This window comes from Lepisosteus platostomus, chromosome 11 (genome assembly GCF_059453375.1).
Source record: "Lepisosteus platostomus isolate fLepPlt1 chromosome 11, fLepPlt1.hap1, whole genome shotgun sequence".
Lineage (NCBI taxonomy): Eukaryota > Metazoa > Chordata > Actinopteri > Semionotiformes > Lepisosteidae > Lepisosteus > Lepisosteus platostomus.
Genome location: NC_142621.1, coordinates 29,763,631 through 29,784,513, shown reverse-complemented (window position 1 = coordinate 29,784,513; position 20,883 = coordinate 29,763,631). Strand labels below are relative to the sequence as shown.

Genomic DNA, 20,883 nt, shown 5'->3' with positions numbered 1-20,883 from the left:
ATAATTTTAAATATCAGTGCTAAGAAGAGCTAATGCGCTTAAGAGTAATTTGTTGTGGTTGTTTGGGAAGTTTCCTGTTGGTACAGCTAAACACACTCTTCAGAAATTTTCCTTGCTTTCTCCTATTCATTTTTAACAGCAGCATAAACTTTCACATCGCCTGTCGTCACAAAGAACAAGCTGGAAGCACTTTCCAGTCTTGGTGAAACAAAAACTATCTTGATTTTTTTCTTAAATGAAAGACCCCCGGGCAATGATCTTGCTGTTAACGATTAACTTTGCAACACAATAAGATCCTGAGACATTAGTTTGGAACTTGGGAGACAAATTCCAGAGGAAAGAGTCATACCTGCCCTACAGGTTCATCAACATTATTTTCAGCAGCAAGATTAATTTTCTTTGAAGTACCAAAAAGGCGCACCCCTGCTGCTCTGCTGAAATAATCAGATGCTACTATCTGTGTTAGCAGGATTAGGCACAGAGGACCTGATGAATGAATGATAAACACATTACAGTCACAAAGTCTAAATGTAATGAAGGTATAAGGTCTATATGTTTGTCAGTTCTGTTTGCTCATTAGTAACTTGAAGGCTATTTGAGTAAGTGACAATCCTTAAGTAAAGAACATAAAAAATCTAACCACATTATACATAAATTGTCATTTACCTCAGTTATAAGAGCATTAAAATGAAACAAGTGAAAAGTTTCATAAAAGGTAAATTTTGCAATGTTTTACTTGTTTTTTTAAAATATCATCTAAGAGTATGTCTTAACTGATTTAAGACACATAATCATCAGAACCTCCAGTATACAGACATCTTAGAAGAAGAAAGTGAAGATGGAAAATAAGAGACCAAGCAAGAGTAAAGGAAATTAAGCATTTAAGAATGATTCATTTTTACATAATACCTCTGCTGTCTGATGTATGTGTGGGAAGATGTGTGGAGAAATCTTCTTTCTTCAAGTGGTATCTCTAAACAACCTTTTACCACTTCCTTAAAAATCTGATTTAGGCCCAGTTAAAAGCAAAACCTACATACTGATTTTTTAGTTGTCAGAAGCTTATCTATCCAGTGAGAGTTTCCGACCAAGTACTGGGCTTGTAATCTGTGATTAGTGGGTATGTAGACATTTTGATTTAACTTGTGACCTAATATATTTATAGAAGTAAAATTCATTTGTAAAGACATATTACAATTGAATAGCACTTCAATACCTACATCCTAACTGACATTCAAAAGAAGATTCTTTAGGTCAGTAGGTACCCTGTCCTGGTCCTGGAGAAGTGCTGATTCTTCTGTTTTGTGCTCCAGGGAATTCCTTAACCACAGGCAAATTGTTTTCATATTTTCTTTTTTGGACATATTAAATATGTCCATATTAAATATTTTGGACATATTAAACATATTTGGACGTAAATTTGTTTTCCGCTATTGAAAGGTCAGTTGGGATTTGTAACGTAACCAGCTGAAACTCTGCAGAAGGAAGAACTCATTCTGGGAGTGTCTGATACATTTTCACCCCACCCGTGTCTGTTTCTCATCAATTAATTGTAATGCCATGGCTGGTTACAGCCGTGAGGATGGTGATGTGTCAGAACCCAAGCGCAAGAGACCGGAGAGTGGTGGAACATCCGGGGGTTCCTGATCAACTGAGGGCTTGGATGTTCTGGGAGAGAGGGAAAGTGAAAGAGAGTTGAAAACAGAACAGTGAGAATGGAATAATTGATTACTAGCTGGAGGGGCTTAATCAGAGACGGCGAAAGCAGCCTCCTGGAATTGGGTAGGGAGGCCAGCAGACAAGAGGTATCCAGGGGGGAGGTCTTGAACCACCGTCCCGACAGGAACTGGGTGCTGCAGCGCTGAAAAAATCCTGGAGTGGAACGGGATCCAATTGGAATGGAGTTAGAGCAGACTACTTCAGCAGCAAAAAGGTGAGGGTGGTCAGCGTCCAGCCCGGGGACCTCAACCCTGGCGAATCAGCCCGTCAACAGGTTTTGGGCAGTCTCGGCTTCAGAGCGGGGGGAAAAAGGGAAAACTCTCGGGTGTCTTGGTCTTGGAATGGAATCCTGTTGCAGAGTCCTGGGGGAGAACAGGAATTCGACTTCGGAGCGGAATCCTGGTGTGGAGGGTGCAGAATCCAGGCTGAGACGAACAGCTGGAGAGGGTGCTGTGGCGTCTGGCGAACAGGCGAGTGCAGACAGAACAGGGTGAAGTAAATAGAAACAAAGCAGAGAGCAGCAAAAGCAGCAAAAGGGAAGACTTACAGTAGAAAGGGAGTGAAAAGAACAGTGATAAAGTGCCGTTGAAGCAGCTTTAAAAAGAGAGAACCGGGAATTGAATAATGAATTGCTAATTAATACAGATCAGAGAAGGAAGGTACGGCATGTGCAGCCATCCCTGGAAAACAGTGAGCCCTTGTGAGAATGTGATGGTTTCCCAGGGCAACCACTAGCTGAGGGATGCTGTAGGAATGCAGTCATAGTGATAAGAAACTAGTAAGAGCTTTTCAGTCAGAAATAACAGCAAAGCAAGTTGAAGAGAGCCAATGGAAAGTTCTGTGTGCTGAAGATGTTTTTGACACCCAGGATTGACCAAAGAATCAAAACTTTAAACAAGGAATAAGATAAATTGCGTCATTAGCACAGTAGATTTAGTGCTCAGTTGAAATTAACAGTACTTCTCAAACTCAGTGTTCATCTAGGACCTTGGCTGGGAGCAATGGGTTTAGGGAATAACTAAAAAGTTTGTATCTGTTATGGTAATAAATCAAGGGATTAATTGTTTATCAAGTGCTTTCCATTAAATAATAGTGGGAAATGATAATGCCCACAATTGCTCACAATGTTCAAAAGGATAACTTTGCACTATTTAGGTTAGACACAAAGGTATAGAGACTAGAAAGCATTCTGGAGAACCAATGAGAGAATCAGCTAAACACAGATTTGTAGAAACTATAGTATATTAAAGAAGTGGTATTACATTTGTTACAAGATTAACTAAATTTGTTACAAGACTGGTGTGGCTTCAGAATAAGAAGGTGATTATCCCTAAGTGGTCCAGCCAAAGCCCAGAGAATCTCTGGAAGGACTTGAGCATTACAATTCACTGATGTTCCCCGTCCGACTTGAAAGAACTTGAGCAAATCTGCAAGGAAGAGTGAAGAAGAGTGATAATTCCCAAATCCAGATGTGCAAAGCTGATACAGAAGACCCCAAAGTCTTTAATGACTGTAGAAGGTGCTTCTACAAAGTATTGACTTGGAGGGGAGGAGGTGAATAATTCAGTAAACAAGATTCTTCTGTTTTAAATTTTTTCAAATATTTGTATTAAAAAAATTGTTGCTTTTGTTGTGTGAATAAAGAGGAAATAATTTCAATGCATTAAACATACATTCTGATGGTAACACAACAGTACTGGTAGACGTTTAGGTGGGGGTGAATATTATCTGAAGAGAGGTGAGTTTAACAGGCTTTGATTTCAGTTGGATAGAGATTTAGACTCTTCAAATGCAAGGGTCACTGTTATCAAGTTTCAGACAGCATATCTCTCAGACAGAGAGCATGAACAAAAGATAATTAGTGGGACAATGACATTTCTTTACATAAAACTTTATAAAGCCTAAAAGTAAAATTGTTTAAAAGGTTTTAGTACAATTTTCATTTTAAAATTTTCAATGGCCATTTTAGCTTATTAGCATACAATAAGCTAAATAAGCATACATTTTATACATGGACCTTTGCCCTAAAAATGGTTTCAAATTGAACAAAGAATCTGCTGTAGTCTCCCTAATATTCAAAACATTGTCACATCATGTCGCTGCTTCTCTCCCTCTCTCATCCTCAGTTTTAATTAGTCATGTCTCCCCTGATTAATCAAAACAACAGAACTTATGGAGGAAACAATCTGACAGAAATCACACACCAACAGAGTGGCAGGTTCTAGCCAGTGGAAGCTCAGGGGGAGAAACATTCAGTCATCTGTTACCATTGTCTGGGATCTTAAACACAAGGAACACAAAAAAAAAAAAAAAACTACTATCAGGAATTCTCGAAAACACAGATTGTAACAAATTGTAGGATTTTTTCATATATATATATAAAGCCACCATACCTAGAACAAGAAAACAAAAGAATAACTTAGGAATATGTACGTATATCTTTGAGATAGTTATAGCTTCAGCTGGCCTTTACTGCATAACTGTTATGCACTTTATTAATGACGCAGACATCAGATTAAGTTTGTGAATACATTTGTCAAGACTGTCTGTTTTAGGTGTCCTTGTCATGGTTCTTCCAACGACATCTGTTCTAGGCCTTCAGCAGAAACAGAACGTTCTGTTTGTTTGTCCGCCATCAGTTTTAAGGTATTTTCAGATGGATGTGTACTCATGTCCTTGCACTGCACAGACCTGCTGGCTGGACAGGAGGCTATAAAAAGCAGATTGGACCCAATATGGCCCCAAAATGTCTCTCCTCCTCTCCACATGTCTCCACGCTGAGGTCTCTCAAGGGCAGCAGCTCTGTATCAGATCCCTGGGTTTCTACACTGATCTGGACTGACTCTTCCCCCTCCACCTGCAAGAAAACACTCGGCATTCATATGTCTGGTTTTGACAGTATCTTATTTCTGTCACTTCATTTACAGCTTGATTTCCAGGTTTACTTAATGAAGGATTCCTAGTCTTGGTACTGGAGTCTCACACACCTGCTGGGTTTTGTCTGAGCCAAGCTCTCAGTTTCACAATTCAACCCTTAATTGACTTGATAGGAACAGGAACAATTTGAATCGATTACTTTCAGCTCTTACACGTTAGAGGTGTTACGCTCCACATTCCTCCTCTAGAGGGCGCTCCTACCCGTTTCTGTTATTGATTCAGTTCCATTATTTCCCTGTGTGTCTTGTTAGTGTTTTGGCTTTATAAGCCTAGCGTCTCCGCTGTTCCGGGCTCAGCATTGGAAGACGGCCGTCCGAAGGCCCGCCTATCACCAGGCCTGGAGTAGCCTGAGGGCATAGGCCTTCACCCCGGCATCCTGACCTACTCAGAGCGCCTGGTCCCGTTAAGGTTTTAGTTCTCTGTGTTCCTGGTCTTGATTCCCTTTCCCGGGGATTTTAACTGTCTTTGTCCCAGATGGATCTCCTGGTTTATGGAATATGGACTATGCCCTGACAACCTTTTGGACCTCCCTGAACTTGGTTGCTTCTGCCTTTCCTACGTGCACCGGATCACAGTCCCTGTCCCCTGTCTGTCAACCTGTCCTGACCCCTCATGTCCTTCTCCAGACTCTTCCGGATTATACCGTCACGCATAGGGTCTTAAATGAATCACGCCGAATCCGACAAGAGGTCATTGTTTAACTATTGGGTTTCAAATGTAATGTAAAATGCCAAACTTTTAAGGAGAAAAAAAGTGTTTTACTGAAGCAACTCGTTAGTTCAATTCAGGCCTCAATAAAGTCATTAAGCTCAAAGGAAACCAGCAGGACTGTAGACATCCAGGACCAGGATTCGGAATCCTTGTCTTAATGCAGGGGTTGCATCACATTTCTGAGATTTGAGTTTAATCCTAATCTTATTTTATCTTGGGTACCAGATTCTGTATGCATGTCCAAGACAAACTTGATTGATGTCATGCAGTTACTGCTGGATTCCAAACAACTAAACTGAAATAATTACTATACTTGCACCAAACAAAGAAAAAAAATGCAAGAAAATAAAATGGAATATAGTTATATAGAAACTCCTGGCAGCATTTCAGAAGCACATTGCTTGAGTGGCTCTTTTCGAACTTAATTATCAGACTTGTTGTCCTGCAACGTTTTCCATTACTTTATAGGAGAATAGGGGTAACTGAACTGCAATTGGAAGAGATCTGTGCATTCAGAGCCAGTCTTTTCACATAAGGAGTCGGAGGCTGACACCAAGTGGTCAAAACCCTGTATTGCAATGTCAATGGCACCCACTGCTTTTGCTTTATGCACAAATACTTTTTTTTTGTTGAAGCCCTTGAAACCTTCTAGTCATGAAACGAAATGAAATTGACATCTCTCCAAAACAAAATTGTTTCATCTGAGAGCATAATTAAATTTGTCCAACCCTTTTGGATTCCCCTGTTCTTCAGACACTGACAAAGGCTAAAAAGTAAAATGTTCAATATAAACATTTGATTCATTTATCCTTCTTACTGAAAACAGGATCCACAAAATACTAAATAAAAATAAAATACAAATTTCACCAAATTTAAACTATGCTGGTTATTTCATATGTATGAGCATCACTGTGGAGTTACCTGTACCAAACCCCATAATGCGTACTGTATAGTTTGGGCAAAACTACTATGGAAGTGTAATACAGTCTTTTTTTCAAAATGTCTAATATATGGTTGAGCTCTTACCTTACATGTATGTGATAAGACTTTGTAGGCTGGGTCTGTGTGTGTGATTTCTGCGCTGCTGTCTCCCAGGAACAGTGGGGCGAAGTCTCTGCTGAATGGCTTTTTGTCATTGGCTGTAGAGACTGCACAAGGCAGTGTAAGCCGCTGGGAGGCGAAGTTACTGTGTAACCGTAGAAACCGAAGCTGGACTGTAGTGAGGCCTGAATACCCAAACTGGGACATAATCATACAAACAGTTAAAGCAGCACGACGCAAGTACCTTGCTGTCAAACATAGTACAGAATGCTTACAAAACTGGATAGTTAAAGTACATAGTTATATAATATAATTGTATTATAACTGTATGCAATTGTATTATAACTATTTTAATACTGTTTAGGTCACACTTACTAAATAAGTCATAAGAGTAACAACCAGTAAGTTTGTCATAGTCATTGTGGAGATAATACTCACTCTAAAACCAGTGCTGAGTTGACTGAACCACTGGATCTTCTCTTTGGAGCTCCATGTTCCCGAGATCTACAGAAAAGTTCAAATCTTAGTAAAAAAGGGTTCCTGTTTTCCTTTTCCTTTTTCTCAGATGTTCTGCCTTATAATTATATCTTGCTACAGCTCAATTCTTATTCAAGGAAAGTAAAAGACAGGTGTTAATTTTTATTATTAGTGATATATCCGTTCTCACTAGAGTAGCTCAAAGCAAACTGGAATAATCACACCAACGTGCTACTTACCTGCTCTTGGATCCAGCCAAATGATTGCAGCCTATTAACATTTATTTTATATATTGTTACGCCCTCGCCTGGTGGTGAGGAGGAAGCGCCCCTAGGCGCTCATAGTACCGCTGGGCATGCTGGGAGTTGTAGCCGGGGAGAGTCTGAGGGTCAGCACGATGACCAGCGGCTGACCCTACCTGTGTAAATAATGTCCTAGTAGTTCTAGTGCCCTGTGTAGTCTTATAAGAGTATAGCGTGTTGTTAAGTAATGACCAACCTAAAGATGTGTACGTGTTCCGTCAGTCTCCTCATGTGCATGTTTGGTTTTGTGGTTGTTAATGAATAAAGCCGAGACAGTCACCACCCCGGGCATGAGCTCTTCACCCCACTGCCCTCAGGCAAGAGATATGAGAGCATATGGACACTTACCACTAGATTCTTCAATAGCTTCTATCCACAAGCAGTGAGACTGGCGAACACATTTAGCCATCCCCCTCGGACCACACCTACACCATCACCATCTACCTCTTTATGATTTCTTATCTATTGCACATCTCCAGTCACTGTTTACACGTCTGTATTGTTTACATTCAAACTGTCTACATGTTTACTTGCACATTGTCTATTGTTTGTTTGTACATCGTCTTGATGCACTGTTTGCACTTTGTCTTGTTTTTTACACTTGTTTTACAATCGAGAGACTTTCTGTAAGTAAGAATTCCATTGTACCAGTACCGGTTACATATGGCAATAAAGTTCAAGTTCAAGTTCAAGTTCAAAGCTATTGCTTGGTTTGTTAATTGTGTCTCAACTGGTCCTTTGTACTGTATGTGGTCTGGTTTGTGGTGACTGTAGGATAAAGCCATTACACCAGACACTATATACATCTTGTTGTAGTGTACATTACCTGTGACTTAGTCGGAGAGACACATGTGAGTCCACCTGCAGTGAAGTTACAGAAGACGTAGAGGGCATCAAAAGGACAACCTTGATTGGGGTCCATGTAGTAATATCCTGCAATGACAACATTGGCTGATGAGGAAACATTTAGAAGTTTCATATGCTCTGAACAAATGACTCCTGGAACTTTAAAAATGCCAAAATCCAAGATCTAAGCGCCTGACAAACTGTAATCCATTATTGTGTTTGGAACTTTCTAATGTTCTCAAACAAAACCTTTTAGAGACACTTTTGGAGGATGCAGAGGAGTAGACACTCTCTTGAATTATTTAAAATTATTTATATATTAAAAAACAATATAATCATTGACCTTAAACATACTGTTCTATCCTGGAGCAACAGACTATTTACCATCTTCCAAATGTGGATAACTTAGCTTCAGTTCCAAGCAGGTTGTAGCAGGATTGTCCTTGGTGCCTTGTGCCCAGCTCATCAAATCAATGCCTTCCAGCATACTCTGGTCCAGCTGAAAATATTCTCTCAATCTGGTTGGAACACTAAATGTCTGAAACACACAAATGTACAATTTACAAGTTTGTATTGTTCCATAATGCTCTTCACTAGTGAAGTTGTGCCTCACAAGCTTTTGTTTGTAGTTTATCCATCCCTTCTAATATGTTGTATGAGGTAAATTAGCAACAGAAACAATTCTGCTCAGAAACACCAAAGCTTTCATTACTGTTGTTAACCCATAATTAAAATTTTGCACAGTTTTGAAATGATTCAATTTCTTCACTTACTGGAGCAGCTTTGAGTCAGAACAACTGATAATTTTACTTGGGAGGAATAACTGATAATTCTCTTCAAATGTATAAAACTAAACAGAACAAAAACTAGATGCAGCTAATAAACACACATCATAGCAAAGGAAAATCTGAAAGGATATTTTTATACTTTGGGAAAGACACTAAAATCCCTGATGTGTACGTTTGGCAAGTCATTGTCATTATAAAAGTGTATATAAAAGTGTAAAGTTGTACACCTACATTTTGGAGTCTCCTTCTTGGCCCAGGGCGTCCGGGTGGTCCTGACTGCCCCTGTTAATGTAAGTTTTCTTTATTAGCACTCAATGTATAATATCCACTCCAAAATGGATGGCACTTTACTGGACATCTGAACATTGTAACATTTGTAAAATGTTCCAGTTTTCCACAGCAGGATGTAAACGAGTTATCTTCTGTTCTCCATCTTTTCCCTTTAGACTCCTCCTGAGACTTCCGGTTCATATTTTACTCTTAATCTTTACAAAACACTTAGGTTTGACTTTACAAAAAATAGTAGTGAGAAAGTAGTGAGTAGCAATTGAGTCTGCTAATGAATAAGGTAGGTCTTCTTTAAAGTTGTAAAGTATCAAGAATATGTGTAAACCTTCCAAACCTTTTCCAATCTAAATCTCACTCTGAGGTCTCACCATCATAGAGACTAAGGAGTGTCTGAGTAGACAACCCCTGTCTACTCTGAGAGTCTTTTTATAGTGGACCATCTTCATACCATGTGCAGCCAATTCCTTGATTTCCTTGTGACAATGTACGGAAAACAAAGTTTTCCCTGTGTTGGGAGTGTCGCCTTCTGGCTGCTCAGCCCAATTTTTACACTCTCCATTTGGCTGTCATGTTATTTCTTGCACAGGTGTTCCTTGAAGAGTCCAGTATGACTGAAAGGCCTCCCATACACATTGCTTTATTCAAAAAAGAATTCTGGCCAGTCTCCTGTGTAAAAACAAAGCTGGTGCTTTTTATTTTGTTTCTGAATGATTGATTACCTTGGAAGCTGCTCGACCAACTACAGCCCTGGTAGCTGACAGCAGCTACAACTCACTTCACACTGACCTTGAGAAGTACTTGGTTGGCTTCCCCACTGAGTGAATTATCTGGGAATATTTTGCTAAACCTCTTCTCAAATTGTTTGCTGCTGAGCAGTCCCAGTTCTGTGTGCGCGTTCTAGTGTCTCTTCAAGTGGGTTCACTTTCTAGAAGTCTGTCTACACTGACTGCATTTATATGGTTTCACTCCTATGTGTACCGTATATCCTTGTGTTTTTTTTTCAAATTTTGTTTAAATGAACAAATTAAATGCCTTCCACTCAGACAGCATCCTATCTCCAGGGTGAAAGTGCTTGTATAGTTCAAGCTTAGATGACAACTAAAACTCTTCCATCACTGACTGCTGTTGAATGGTGTTTTCCCTGTGTGAATAAGCTGGTACATCTTCAAGTTGCTTGACTAATTAAAATTCTTCCCACACTGACTGAAGCTGAATGAAAGCCGGTCTGTGTGATTGCACTGGAGAGCTTTAAAACTGCTGGACCAACTTCAATTCTTCCTACACTGACTGTGGCTGAATGGTCTCTCTCCTCTGTGGATTTTCTTTTGTTTCTTGAGTGGTTTGATTCAATAAAACTGTTCCTGCACTGCGACCACATCTGAATGGCTTGACTCTCACAAAAGAGTTGATCTTGATTTCAAAAGTCACCCGACACTCTTTCACTGGTCTTCTGAGATGAGTCAAGCAATGATCATATGAAGGTTTCAAATGACACAAGGCCATTCACTATATTGCTTGCTTGGCTGCAAAGTGAAAAATGTCTTTTGCAGGCAAATTATTCCCTATTCCATAGCCCTTGCCTACTTTTCTCAGTTCTAAGTACAATTCCTCTTAACCATTTGTGGTTTCATATTCTTGTTTCTGGAGATAAAGTAGTGTTTCACTTTGCCAATACCCTTGGAGCACCTTGTGCCAAGAGTGTTCAAACATTTCCAAACATGAGGTACTGACCTACTCGCATAAAAGTGCACTGACTGAAATTGGAAGACTGGGTAAAACCAAGGGATGGATAAAAAGAGACGATTGAAGTGTTTACCCGTGGGCCACGTTGTCCTTTCACTCCTGGTGTTCCTCGAACGCCTTTCACTCCCTGTGAATGTGGATGGAAGAGATCTAAGTACATAAGAATAATGCAAGTTTATTTGCCTCTCTTCTCCAGAGAACAATGTGACATCATACCGCACGTCGTGTAGAAGTGATATTCTTACAACTTACAACTAAAACTTACACGATGTGCGGTATGATGTCACATTGTTCTCTGGAAAAGAGAGGCAAAGATATCTTCTTCATTTTTGAATCAAAGAAAAATTGAATTAAATAAATAAAAATCATAGTATTACAGCCAAACCAATGTGAATAAAAAGAGAGATAACACTTTCATCTTGCAGGTAACTGGCCAAATAATTCAGAACCCGTCATCATATAACATTAGTCCCCTAAGAACAGCAAGAACAACTAGAAGAGCAGGGTGTACAGACAGCACCTTTCCTTCAGGCAGGATTGCCTTGAGTTGAAGTGGATCAATAGCATTGTCTACAGGCTCTTCCAGTTGTCACCAGGACAGAGATCGGAGGATTGTTCTGACCAGGGAAAGGTAGCAGAAATCTGCCTCATGCCTTTTAGTCGACTTTGCATTCACGAATCTGCTGTCATCTCTTGAGGTTCCTAATTGTGAACCATTAAGAGTTCATTCATCCCCCTCCCAGTTGGCAAGCAACTACAATACATGTGGCTTGCTTAAAAGATAAAACAGTCTATTCAAATTCCTAAGAGATTCTTTGCTATGTGATGGCCAATTGCACAGAAAACAGTTTGGCTTTATAGAAACAGTTTTATAAAAATTAAATTAAGGATTGACTGTAAATAACTCTAAAACAGTCACTCCTTATAAGCCCAATTTCAAACATTTTTTTCTATGGTTTTATCTGTTAATATACAATACACTGTATATATATCTTTACCTTTATAGAGTATCTCTAGCCAGAGTGGACAGTTTAGTCAAGTTGGTATTGACAGAGCCTGAGTAAAACCCTCCTTTCACAGCAGAAATAGTTGACCTACAGTATCTTCATCAATTTTGCCTTTGCTTCTCAGATCTAAGATGACAAAATGAATACAAAATGCGTACCTTTTTTCCAAAGAGACCCTGGAAATAAAAATAAATGCAATTTAAGGAAAAGTACATATAAAACAAAGTCACACGGACCCCAAGCTTCTCTCCCTGTCTGTGTGTCTGTGTCTCCATGGAGAAAAAGCTGGGGTATGCGAAAAGACGAATTCCTAATGCAAGAAATTGTATAGGGCTAATAAAGAAACATTATCATTATTATTATTATTATTACTATTCTATCAAATAGACCCTTAAAAACAAAATCTGCAATATAATATGGCAGAAAACAGAATATTTTTCAAAAGTCTCAAAATCTGAACACAACAGCAAGAAGCTAACAGTCCTCTGGGAATGTATGAGATAATCAATTGGAGTTGTTCTGTACTCCCTGTTAAAGAGGCTGCTCTGGACATTGTGCCCATTGAAGGCCATGCCATTCCAGTGGCGTACTTACAGGAAGGCCTGGCAGACCTCTGTGACCAGATGGACCTTGCAGACCAGTGTCTCCCTGAAACAACACCGTTGCATTACAAGTCACGAATGGGACTCACTGCAAGCTGACATGACAAGAGCAAGGACTACTTCAATCCTTTAACAAAGACATTTTACTGTTGAAACTAAAAGAAAGGTTTAAACAATTTGTTATTACAAAATAAACTGAATTGAATAAAAATTAAGAAGAATAATGATAACAAGTGAGAGAAGGTCATTCAGTCCATATACAGTAGCTTGTTAGGTTTCTAGTTGGCGATTGATTTGAGGATCCCACCCAGCTGTTTCTTGTAGGAAGCTGGGTAGCTTGTTCCAGACTCCCACAACCCTTTGTGTTAAGAAATGCCTCTATTCTTAATCGTGAATTCACTTCCCAGATAAATATGTTTTAATTAAATTTGTTTAAATGTTCTGTTCCCAAATCAATTTTGACAGGGAACGTCAACCAAAAAAATGAAAACATTACAGAATGTTTTACTTAGAATACGTTTAAAGATTTTTTTTCATAATATGAATTGAGATCTTCAATTTTTTTTCTTGACATTTAAATAATTTTGAAATATTTTGCCTTTGTACATACTGTACTTTCAGAAACACTGGGCAATCCCCATAGATTTTTTTCTGTTAACACTCCGAGAAATTTCGTATCCCACACTTTTTTCAAATTAAAATCTGAATAATCTTTATTAAATCTTTATTAATAATCTTTATTAGTTAGAAAATCTTTCTGAACTTATTTTTTATTAAATTTCCCTAAAAATATAAAGCTCCAGAAAATGCAAAATAGTAAAACTATTATTAAGCAAAGAAAACTGTATTACTAACTTTAAAACTAACAAGATTTTCTTTCATCCCATTCTTGTTTATGAAACAGAGAACTTTTTGACAGTTATCTGGTATAAATTATATTGTGAAGTTAATAGGTTGTGTTTTCATTTCTCCTTGAACAAGTAGTGAAGCATTATTTTTTTGCCTTCTTTGTGAGGAGTTCATGATCTGGTGAGACTCTCTAAACACTAGTTTTTTTTTTCCATAACATCCATCCTTCCATTTTTTAACTGCTTCATCCAGTTCAGGGCTGTGGGGGAGCTGGAGCCTATGCCAGCAAGCATTGGGCACAAGGTAACATATACCGTGGACGAGACGGCAGTCAATGACAGGGCACATAGAAACACTAACACAGTCAGGGCCAGTTTTCCCAGAAGCCAATTAACCTGCCAATGTCTTTTTGGACTGTGGAAGGAAATTGGAGTACCTAGCAGTAACCCACAAGAACACAAACTCCACGCAGATAGCAACCCAGGTCCGGAACTGAACCCAGGGCCGCAGCTGTGAGAGGCAGCAATGCTAAATACTATGTCACCATGTATCCCTTTTTTCCATAACAGTAACTCTTAACTTGAACGGGGCCTTAATTTATATACACTACATATTCCACTGTACATTCAAATAATACTATTGTTCCATAAAACATAATAGGTATATACAGTTAATAAACTAATTAAGTTTTACAACATTTGAGGTTAAAGTATGTCTTAAGGTTTGGCTTGTGGGTAGGGCTGAGGTTGTGGTTTGAGTTATGGGTGGGTTTAAAGTGATTCTGAATGCTTATACTCATTTTGTCTTACTGAAAAATATTTATAAAGAATTATTTATCTCTCTTTATTTATAAATTATTACATTCATTTTGTCCTATGTTACATGTATGAAGGAGTTATACTGGTCAAATAAGGCTGCATACAAAGAAAGTGGGCAATTAAGTGTGCTTCCGTTATTTCTGGGCTTTCCAGTGTGTGCTTTAACTTACAGGAAGTGATGGAAATAAGATCTAAAAAATATTTTTTCCCCAATTAGATTTTAATGGTAAAAACCTTCTTGCCTCCAAATCATCAGATTAACATTGATTTTATTAATAAATTCAATTGGAAAATAGCTCTCCGCTAAACATACATTACTGTACCATGAGTCTATCACACTGATGTGATTATTTTAATAAAGGATTATGGTTTCTGACTTTAGAAGCAGATATGTCATAGGGGCTTAAATCCTAATTTGTAACGTTTTGATAAGAGTTTTAGACCAGATACAAACATGACGAGGTCATTCAGCCCATCTGGGTTTTGAGAACTTTCAGTAGAAAGAAGCAGCAATAAAAGAACTGTAAGATGTAACTGGATAAATACCTGTTTTCCTTTTGGACCTGGAAGACCCCTGAGGCCAATTGACCCTTGGTTTCCCTTTGACAGAAGAACAGGAACAGGTAAGTAAGGTTACAAACGATAGGAGGCTTTTCACCCCATCAAACAACATGGCCTGGTAGCTTGTTCCATACACCCACAACCGTTTACGTTACAAAGTGATTCCTGTGGTCTTTGGAAGGGCAATGAAAGCCTCTGGAACTGTATAGAGGCCTCTAAAGGTTTCCTGTTTCTCTGGGGGTATAAAAGGAGGAGGTTATACACAGTAACATCATGTTATAGGTCAGAGGAATCTCTAGGCAACAGGTAGAAATCTCCACACTGGCATCTTCAGAGTACAAAAACTATCATTCAAAATTGCCGGAATGAATGTGGCATTCATAGCTCGGCTGAAAGAAATAAGCCTTTTCTGTTGGCTAATCTCAAAAAGAGGCAACTCAAACACCTTTTGAATGAAAATCGATACAACGCCTTATGGTCAGATTAAATGAAAATGTAGGTTTGAGGCCATGTTGATCAGATATGATTGGCAGAGCAAAAGATAAAGTTTATGTTCAGAAAACATTTATGTCCACTGTGAAATACTGTGAGGAGGTCTATCTATGCATCTATGGATCTCTTGTGAAGAAAGGGGAATCATGAATTCCAACAAGTACCAGGACATTCTGGCCAGACACCTGGTTAAGTTCAAGCTTGGCTGAAAACAGACATTTCAGCATGACAAAGATCCAAAGCATTCATCCAAACAGGGATGGTTAACTGCATACAAAATAAATGTTCTCGACTGGCCATCTCATTCTCCGAACCTTAGTCCTATTGATCAATTGTAATCTTACTCAAGATGGCATTTTCTGAAGGGCAATTGGTAGCATATCATAAGATGCTATGTTTTAAATCTTCAATGCTTTTAGTACCAGAAACACTTCTGCATCTTCTGTGTAAACACTATTTAAAGAACTTTGTTCTTCTGCTGTCTGAGGCATGACAATTTTCTGTGGATTAATAGACATCTCCCTGGATACATTGTACTTCCTCCCTTATGGAATCTCTTGCTATTGTGGTACTGAAAAAAAAACATTTTATGATTTGTTTTATTCTCCATGGGAATATTCTTTTCTGTCTCTCCAGGCCTTTTTAATATCATGTTTTGTTTGTGTTTGCAATTAATTGCACTCTATCTAATTAACTGGATCCTATTTTTTAAAATTGTTTTCTTACGTGTTTTTTTTTCTCTTGTATTCCTCCTTAATGATTCATTTTGGGATACTGGATTTAGATTTTAATTTGCTCCCATTTTACAGCTCTAAGGCTCAAATCCATTCCTTCAAATTAGGACTCTACCTGTACAGCTTTAAATTACAGTATACCTCAAGGCATATCGTATGATTGGAGCTCACTAATGATTCTAATTTTTCCTCACTTTATCTCGACTGTCATAACTTTATACAGTATATGAATAAATCATGTCTGATCTGATTTTATACAATAAAAACTAAGCCAGCATTTACAGTGTGGTTCGGTGGGAACTCATCATGTTACGATCAAGCCTTTTCTGGCTCTTTTAAAGCAGGTACTCACTTTAACCCCTGAAGGCCCTCTTGGTCCTGGAAGCCCCCTGGCTGCATCCAGACCCTGAAATGCATGACAGGATTGTTGAGGAACCACAGAAGGAAGCAGGAATGGATTCGACCAATACTCACACCAATCTCTCAACACCAAGTGAAGTGATTGATTCCTGATTACCTCTCCTGATTAACTGATTGAGAGGGAAATTTAAAACTGGGCTGGGGCTTTAATTGGAAGTTGTAAATAATTTTGTTCCTGCTCTCCGTTGTGTTTCCTGCATATAAAGTGACCCCTTTGTTGAATCACTGCTTTAGGAAGGATGGTCAAAGCTGAAGCATGACATAATGCTGAAAACCAGAAACTAAGTTACCAAGGGGACTAAACTGTCATAAACAAAAAAGAAAAATCTAAGAAGCTTCATTCTGATAGCCTGTTGCTAGGCAAAGAAAGGAATCAAAGCCAGAAGAACTTAAGACCACAGTGTTTATTCAAAGTGATGGTGCTGGTCTGATACCTTTGGTCCTTTGGGTCCTGGTCCTCCCTTATCACCTCTGAGTCCTGGGACTCCCTGTGTGCACACACAAATGCATCATTCCTCAAGAGGCAGAGACAATGCGAGTTACAAATAAAGAAAGATACTATCCAGTATGTCGTGTGCTCCTTTTGGAAGAACTATTTGGGTATTACTGTTTATTGTATAGACAACGCCCTCATCCAGGACAACTTACACTGTTTGCAAAAAGACAACACAGGCAAATGCAAAGCTGTTATAATACTGTACAAGTGGGCAATTTAAATACACATTAGAAATACAACGTTGGTCAAGGCATCAAGAACCCATCCTACTTGTATTGCAAGTCTTACGCTCAGGGGCTGTTGTAACGTTTTGTACCTATGGGCGACTAAAGTTAAAACTGATTCACACATAGACTGGAGAGTGTTGTTTGAGAAAAAGGGATATGTTAACATGTGAAAAACATGTTTTCTTTTAATTTCTTTTTAAAAAAAATTGTCAACATGAAGGTGAACATTCCAGGTCTGTTTTTAAGGGTCTCCTTTTGGATATGGCTGGTCCTCTGTGTGAGGAACTCACAGAGTGAGTTTTTTTCCCTCAGTGCTTTGAAATGCTTGACATCTTTCTCGGTCATTAGCAGCTTTTCCACCTTGTAGTCTGTTTTTTAGTCAGATATCAGTAGATAAGCATGGCTACGGCCAAGAAAAAATATGTTGATGTCACTCCTTACTCTGAATTAGAATTTTTAAGACCAATATCCCCCACACAGTAACATTTGAATAGGATGTTAACCTGAGATGCTGATAATAATAATACATAAAGTTATTAAAGATCTCATGGCACTTTTTGAAAAGGTAATGGTGTTAACCCTGGTTACTTGGCTAAATTCTACTTTGGTACAATCTGGATTCCTTACATTTTCCCTTTAATTCAGTTGGTGAAGAAATTTGTCACCGTTCCACCTGATCTGCAATACAGTGGTGCTTCAGGTGCATAATACTGTAGTTGATGCACATTCTGTAACACAGGTGAGGGCTGCACTTCAGGAAGGTTCCCTTCTATATGTAAAAATCCACTGAAAGTCTTTGAGTTAAAAAGTGCTATATACTGTAGATGCATTTTATTACTATTAACTATGAGAATGAAAATTGCCTAGAATTATTAGGTAGGCGGCATCATTCAACCACTGAAAAAAAGAGTGAATCTCATATTTGTAGTACCTGTGGCCCTTCAGGGCCTGGTGGCCCCCTCCTTCCTTTTGCCCCTGGGAGACCCTAGTTTAAAGGAAGAGAGAACTAAACACACTACAAGGCAGCCATTTCGGTGTTCAGTTAATCATTTTTGCACAGACTTCTATATGTATGATTTTCTTTGTAAGACGGAAGATATGTATGATAATGTACCTTTGGCCCAGTCATTCCTTGATTCCCCCTTAGGCCAGGCCAACCAGGTGGGCCCTAGGAAAAGCAAATTGCTTATATTATTGTGTGGAATAACCCCCGTCTCATTAACTTCATCCATCTCTAGACGTCACATCTTTCACTATCCTTCAACGTGGAACTACATGAATCTTCACAGCTAAACATGTCAACACTCCACCTGGGATTGTAAAGGAATTGCGCCTTGGGACCCCTGCTGAGTGATGTCACCATAACTCTGTCATTTGTCACTACAGTATGTGCAACCTTTTACAGTGCTCTATCAACTGACCAAAAGAGTTACTTCCAGTTTAAGGTTTGTAGCAAAAGCGCTATTTGAAATATTCATACGAGAACATTTTCTGTTTCGAATTTTTATATGTGCGACTCTAATTAGAATTAGAGTTTGTTTTATAAAAATCAGTACCAAGTGAAATGTGTTGGATTTTGATGCACACAGAGCTAATCTGAGATGTTGTTGTACTGCTGTGGATTTAAGGAAGCACACTCACCCTCTTCCCTCGCAGTCCAGGTAGTCCTGGGCGTCCCCTCGGACCAACGTCACCCTGGAAAACAATACCCCTAAGGTACTGAATCCTCACACTCTCTTCTCCCTTGTACTGTCAAGACAGCACTGTAGTAGCATAACAGACACAAAATACTATTAAGTCATTCCAATCGGACTTTGCCAAAATAAGCATTTTGTCTAAAAGGGACTGAAAGACAAAAAGACTTACCAAAGGAGACTTGCAATTCTTGGGTAATTCTTTCTGTAGTTTCTGCCAAAGGTGCTTCCACCAAATATTCAGTTCACAGGTCTTAACACTTTACAATCAATGTATGTTTTTCTCTCTAGATTTTACTATACTGAAAATGATCTCACCATTAAAAGTCTTCGGTTTTAAGCATTCAGATTTTGAATACAATGTTAAGTATAAGAATGAGCATGCATGCTTTTTTAAGAATTTCACCATAGGACAGGTCTGAATACTTTTGCAAGGCACTGTATACTGTGTACTGTATACCTCCTACATATAGATAAGTTCAGATCAGCCACACAAGTGGTGCAGTTTTCCTATTTATTTCTTGTAAGCCTAGTTACTTGACTTTTAAGGGTCTCATTGCGACCTATTGAAAGATTAATCAATTTCCTTTAATTTTCGAATGGAAATTCCCTTCGTTTTCATATCCAACTTTAATGTGCACAAACAAGTGCACTATGCACTGAACTAAGCTAATTTGTGCTAAATTATTCACTCATTATTGGCCTTGATTAACTCAAGAACTGTATCTGAAGAAGATTCTGAGGTCGACTTCTGCAATGTAATGGCACTTGTAATAGGAACAGGGAGGAGTAGGGAGGTATTAATCAAGACATCAAAAGGTGAGTTCTCGAGTGACAGCTAGAGGAACCCACTCTTTACATATTGTTTAGTGTCAGACATGGCAGTGATCAGAGAAGAATCTTACCGGATCCCCTTCATTCCCTACAACACCCAGGAGTCCATCCAAACCGCTTGGGCCCTAATGCATAGACACAAGATAGATGCAGGACACTGATGAAATGTGTATTCAGCTGCTTCTTGGATGTGTGGATGTGATTATCAAAGTGTAGCAGATTCGACAGCACAGACAGTATCTTGTATCTCATCTCACCATTTACAATTCAAGCCATAAGTTGCTTCAGTCAGACCAAATGCATTTATTTTCCATATAAAGTGAGGTTCTGGAAGTGGCTGAGATGTTGTACAACAGGAATGAGAGTGATGTGCTCTCGCTCTGCCTCTTATGGACCTCAGTGCTCACCTGTTTCCCAGGGGGTCCAGCAGGGCCTCGTTTTCCACGTGGGCCTTGGGCACCCTGCAACCACCAAGACAACTCTCAGAACGTGACCACGCAAGCCAGCTAGCTGGTGTTTTAAATCGAGAAATGATTATTTCAGGATCTCGTTTGCTTCGACTCTGTGATAAGATTTGTGCCTTGTACAGGTGATTGAGCAGTACCAGGACCTCCTCAGATGAGGTGTGTCAGTTATTATCAGAGCAGCACTGGGAGAACCTGTGACCGACATGCCTGATATGCTGCTGTGAAGCTCATGGATTGGCTTTCCTGGGCTCTGATAGAGATACCGACACGAGTCACTGTAAACTTACTGGCTTGCCAGGCAACCCTCTGTTGCCCCTTTTTCCAGGAGGTCCTTTCACTCCCTGAGCATAAGAAGAAGCAAGACCACAGGTTAATCTACACACTGCAAAACACGTATGAATAACATCATAAACATGGCTGCACACAACAGAGCAATCACTCCCTCTCTCACTGCTAGGGCACCAGATGGAGATCTGAAGCAGATCTTGGTGATAACGCTGATAGCTTAATGAAGCCTAACAAGCCAAAGAGTTGCCTCTGAGTAAATCCTCGTCTACATCCAATTTGATCACCTCTGACGGTGCTCAGCTGGTTCTGTGGTACCCCTGAGTTACCCCATGGCTTGGGCTTTACTGATTGGACTGGTTGAATAATCTCTGGCAGGACATTGTGTCCAGTCACAGCATATCGACTTTGTGGTGCCTCTTACGCCTTACCTTGTGGCCTGGACTCCCCTTGCTGCTCTTGTCTCCTGGGGGCCCCTGAGGTCCAGGGGTCCCCTTGGGCCCTGGTGCTCCCCGGTGTCCTCTGAGCCCAGCTGAACCCTGTGC

The 20,883-nt window shown here is 39.3% G+C and overlaps 1 protein-coding gene and 1 long non-coding RNA gene across 2 annotated transcripts in view; both read right to left on the bottom strand.

Moving 5' to 3' along the window:
* LOC148652366 (uncharacterized) overlaps positions 1-4,033 on the bottom strand; it is a 125,007-nt gene extending 120,974 nt beyond the window's left edge. Inside the window, exon 1 of the long non-coding RNA XR_015925306.1 lies at positions 4,007-4,033. This is a non-coding gene — a long non-coding RNA (uncharacterized LOC148652366). The remainder of the gene's footprint in view (positions 1-4,006) is intronic.
* Positions 4,034-4,187: 154 nt separating this feature from the next.
* Positions 4,188-20,883, bottom strand: part of LOC148652365 (uncharacterized) — an 81,578-nt gene continuing 64,882 nt past the window's right edge. Inside the window, exons 45-63 of the mRNA XM_088599072.1 lie at positions 20,770-20,877; positions 20,341-20,394; positions 19,994-20,047; positions 19,658-19,711; positions 18,700-18,753; positions 18,173-18,226; positions 17,990-18,043; positions 16,770-16,823; positions 16,268-16,321; positions 14,675-14,728; positions 12,454-12,507; positions 12,018-12,035; positions 10,926-10,979; positions 9,053-9,103; positions 8,418-8,571; positions 8,014-8,120; positions 6,847-6,912; positions 6,394-6,606; positions 4,188-4,576 (exon numbers count right to left, since the gene is read on the bottom strand). Of these exons, the coding sequence (XP_088455198.1) occupies positions 4,430-4,576; positions 6,394-6,606; positions 6,847-6,912; positions 8,014-8,120; positions 8,418-8,571; positions 9,053-9,103; positions 10,926-10,979; positions 12,018-12,035; positions 12,454-12,507; positions 14,675-14,728; positions 16,268-16,321; positions 16,770-16,823; positions 17,990-18,043; positions 18,173-18,226; positions 18,700-18,753; positions 19,658-19,711; positions 19,994-20,047; positions 20,341-20,394; positions 20,770-20,877 (1,458 nt within the window). The 3' untranslated portion in view covers positions 4,188-4,429. The remainder of the gene's footprint in view (positions 4,577-6,393; positions 6,607-6,846; positions 6,913-8,013; positions 8,121-8,417; positions 8,572-9,052; positions 9,104-10,925; positions 10,980-12,017; positions 12,036-12,453; positions 12,508-14,674; positions 14,729-16,267; positions 16,322-16,769; positions 16,824-17,989; positions 18,044-18,172; positions 18,227-18,699; positions 18,754-19,657; positions 19,712-19,993; positions 20,048-20,340; positions 20,395-20,769; positions 20,878-20,883) is intronic.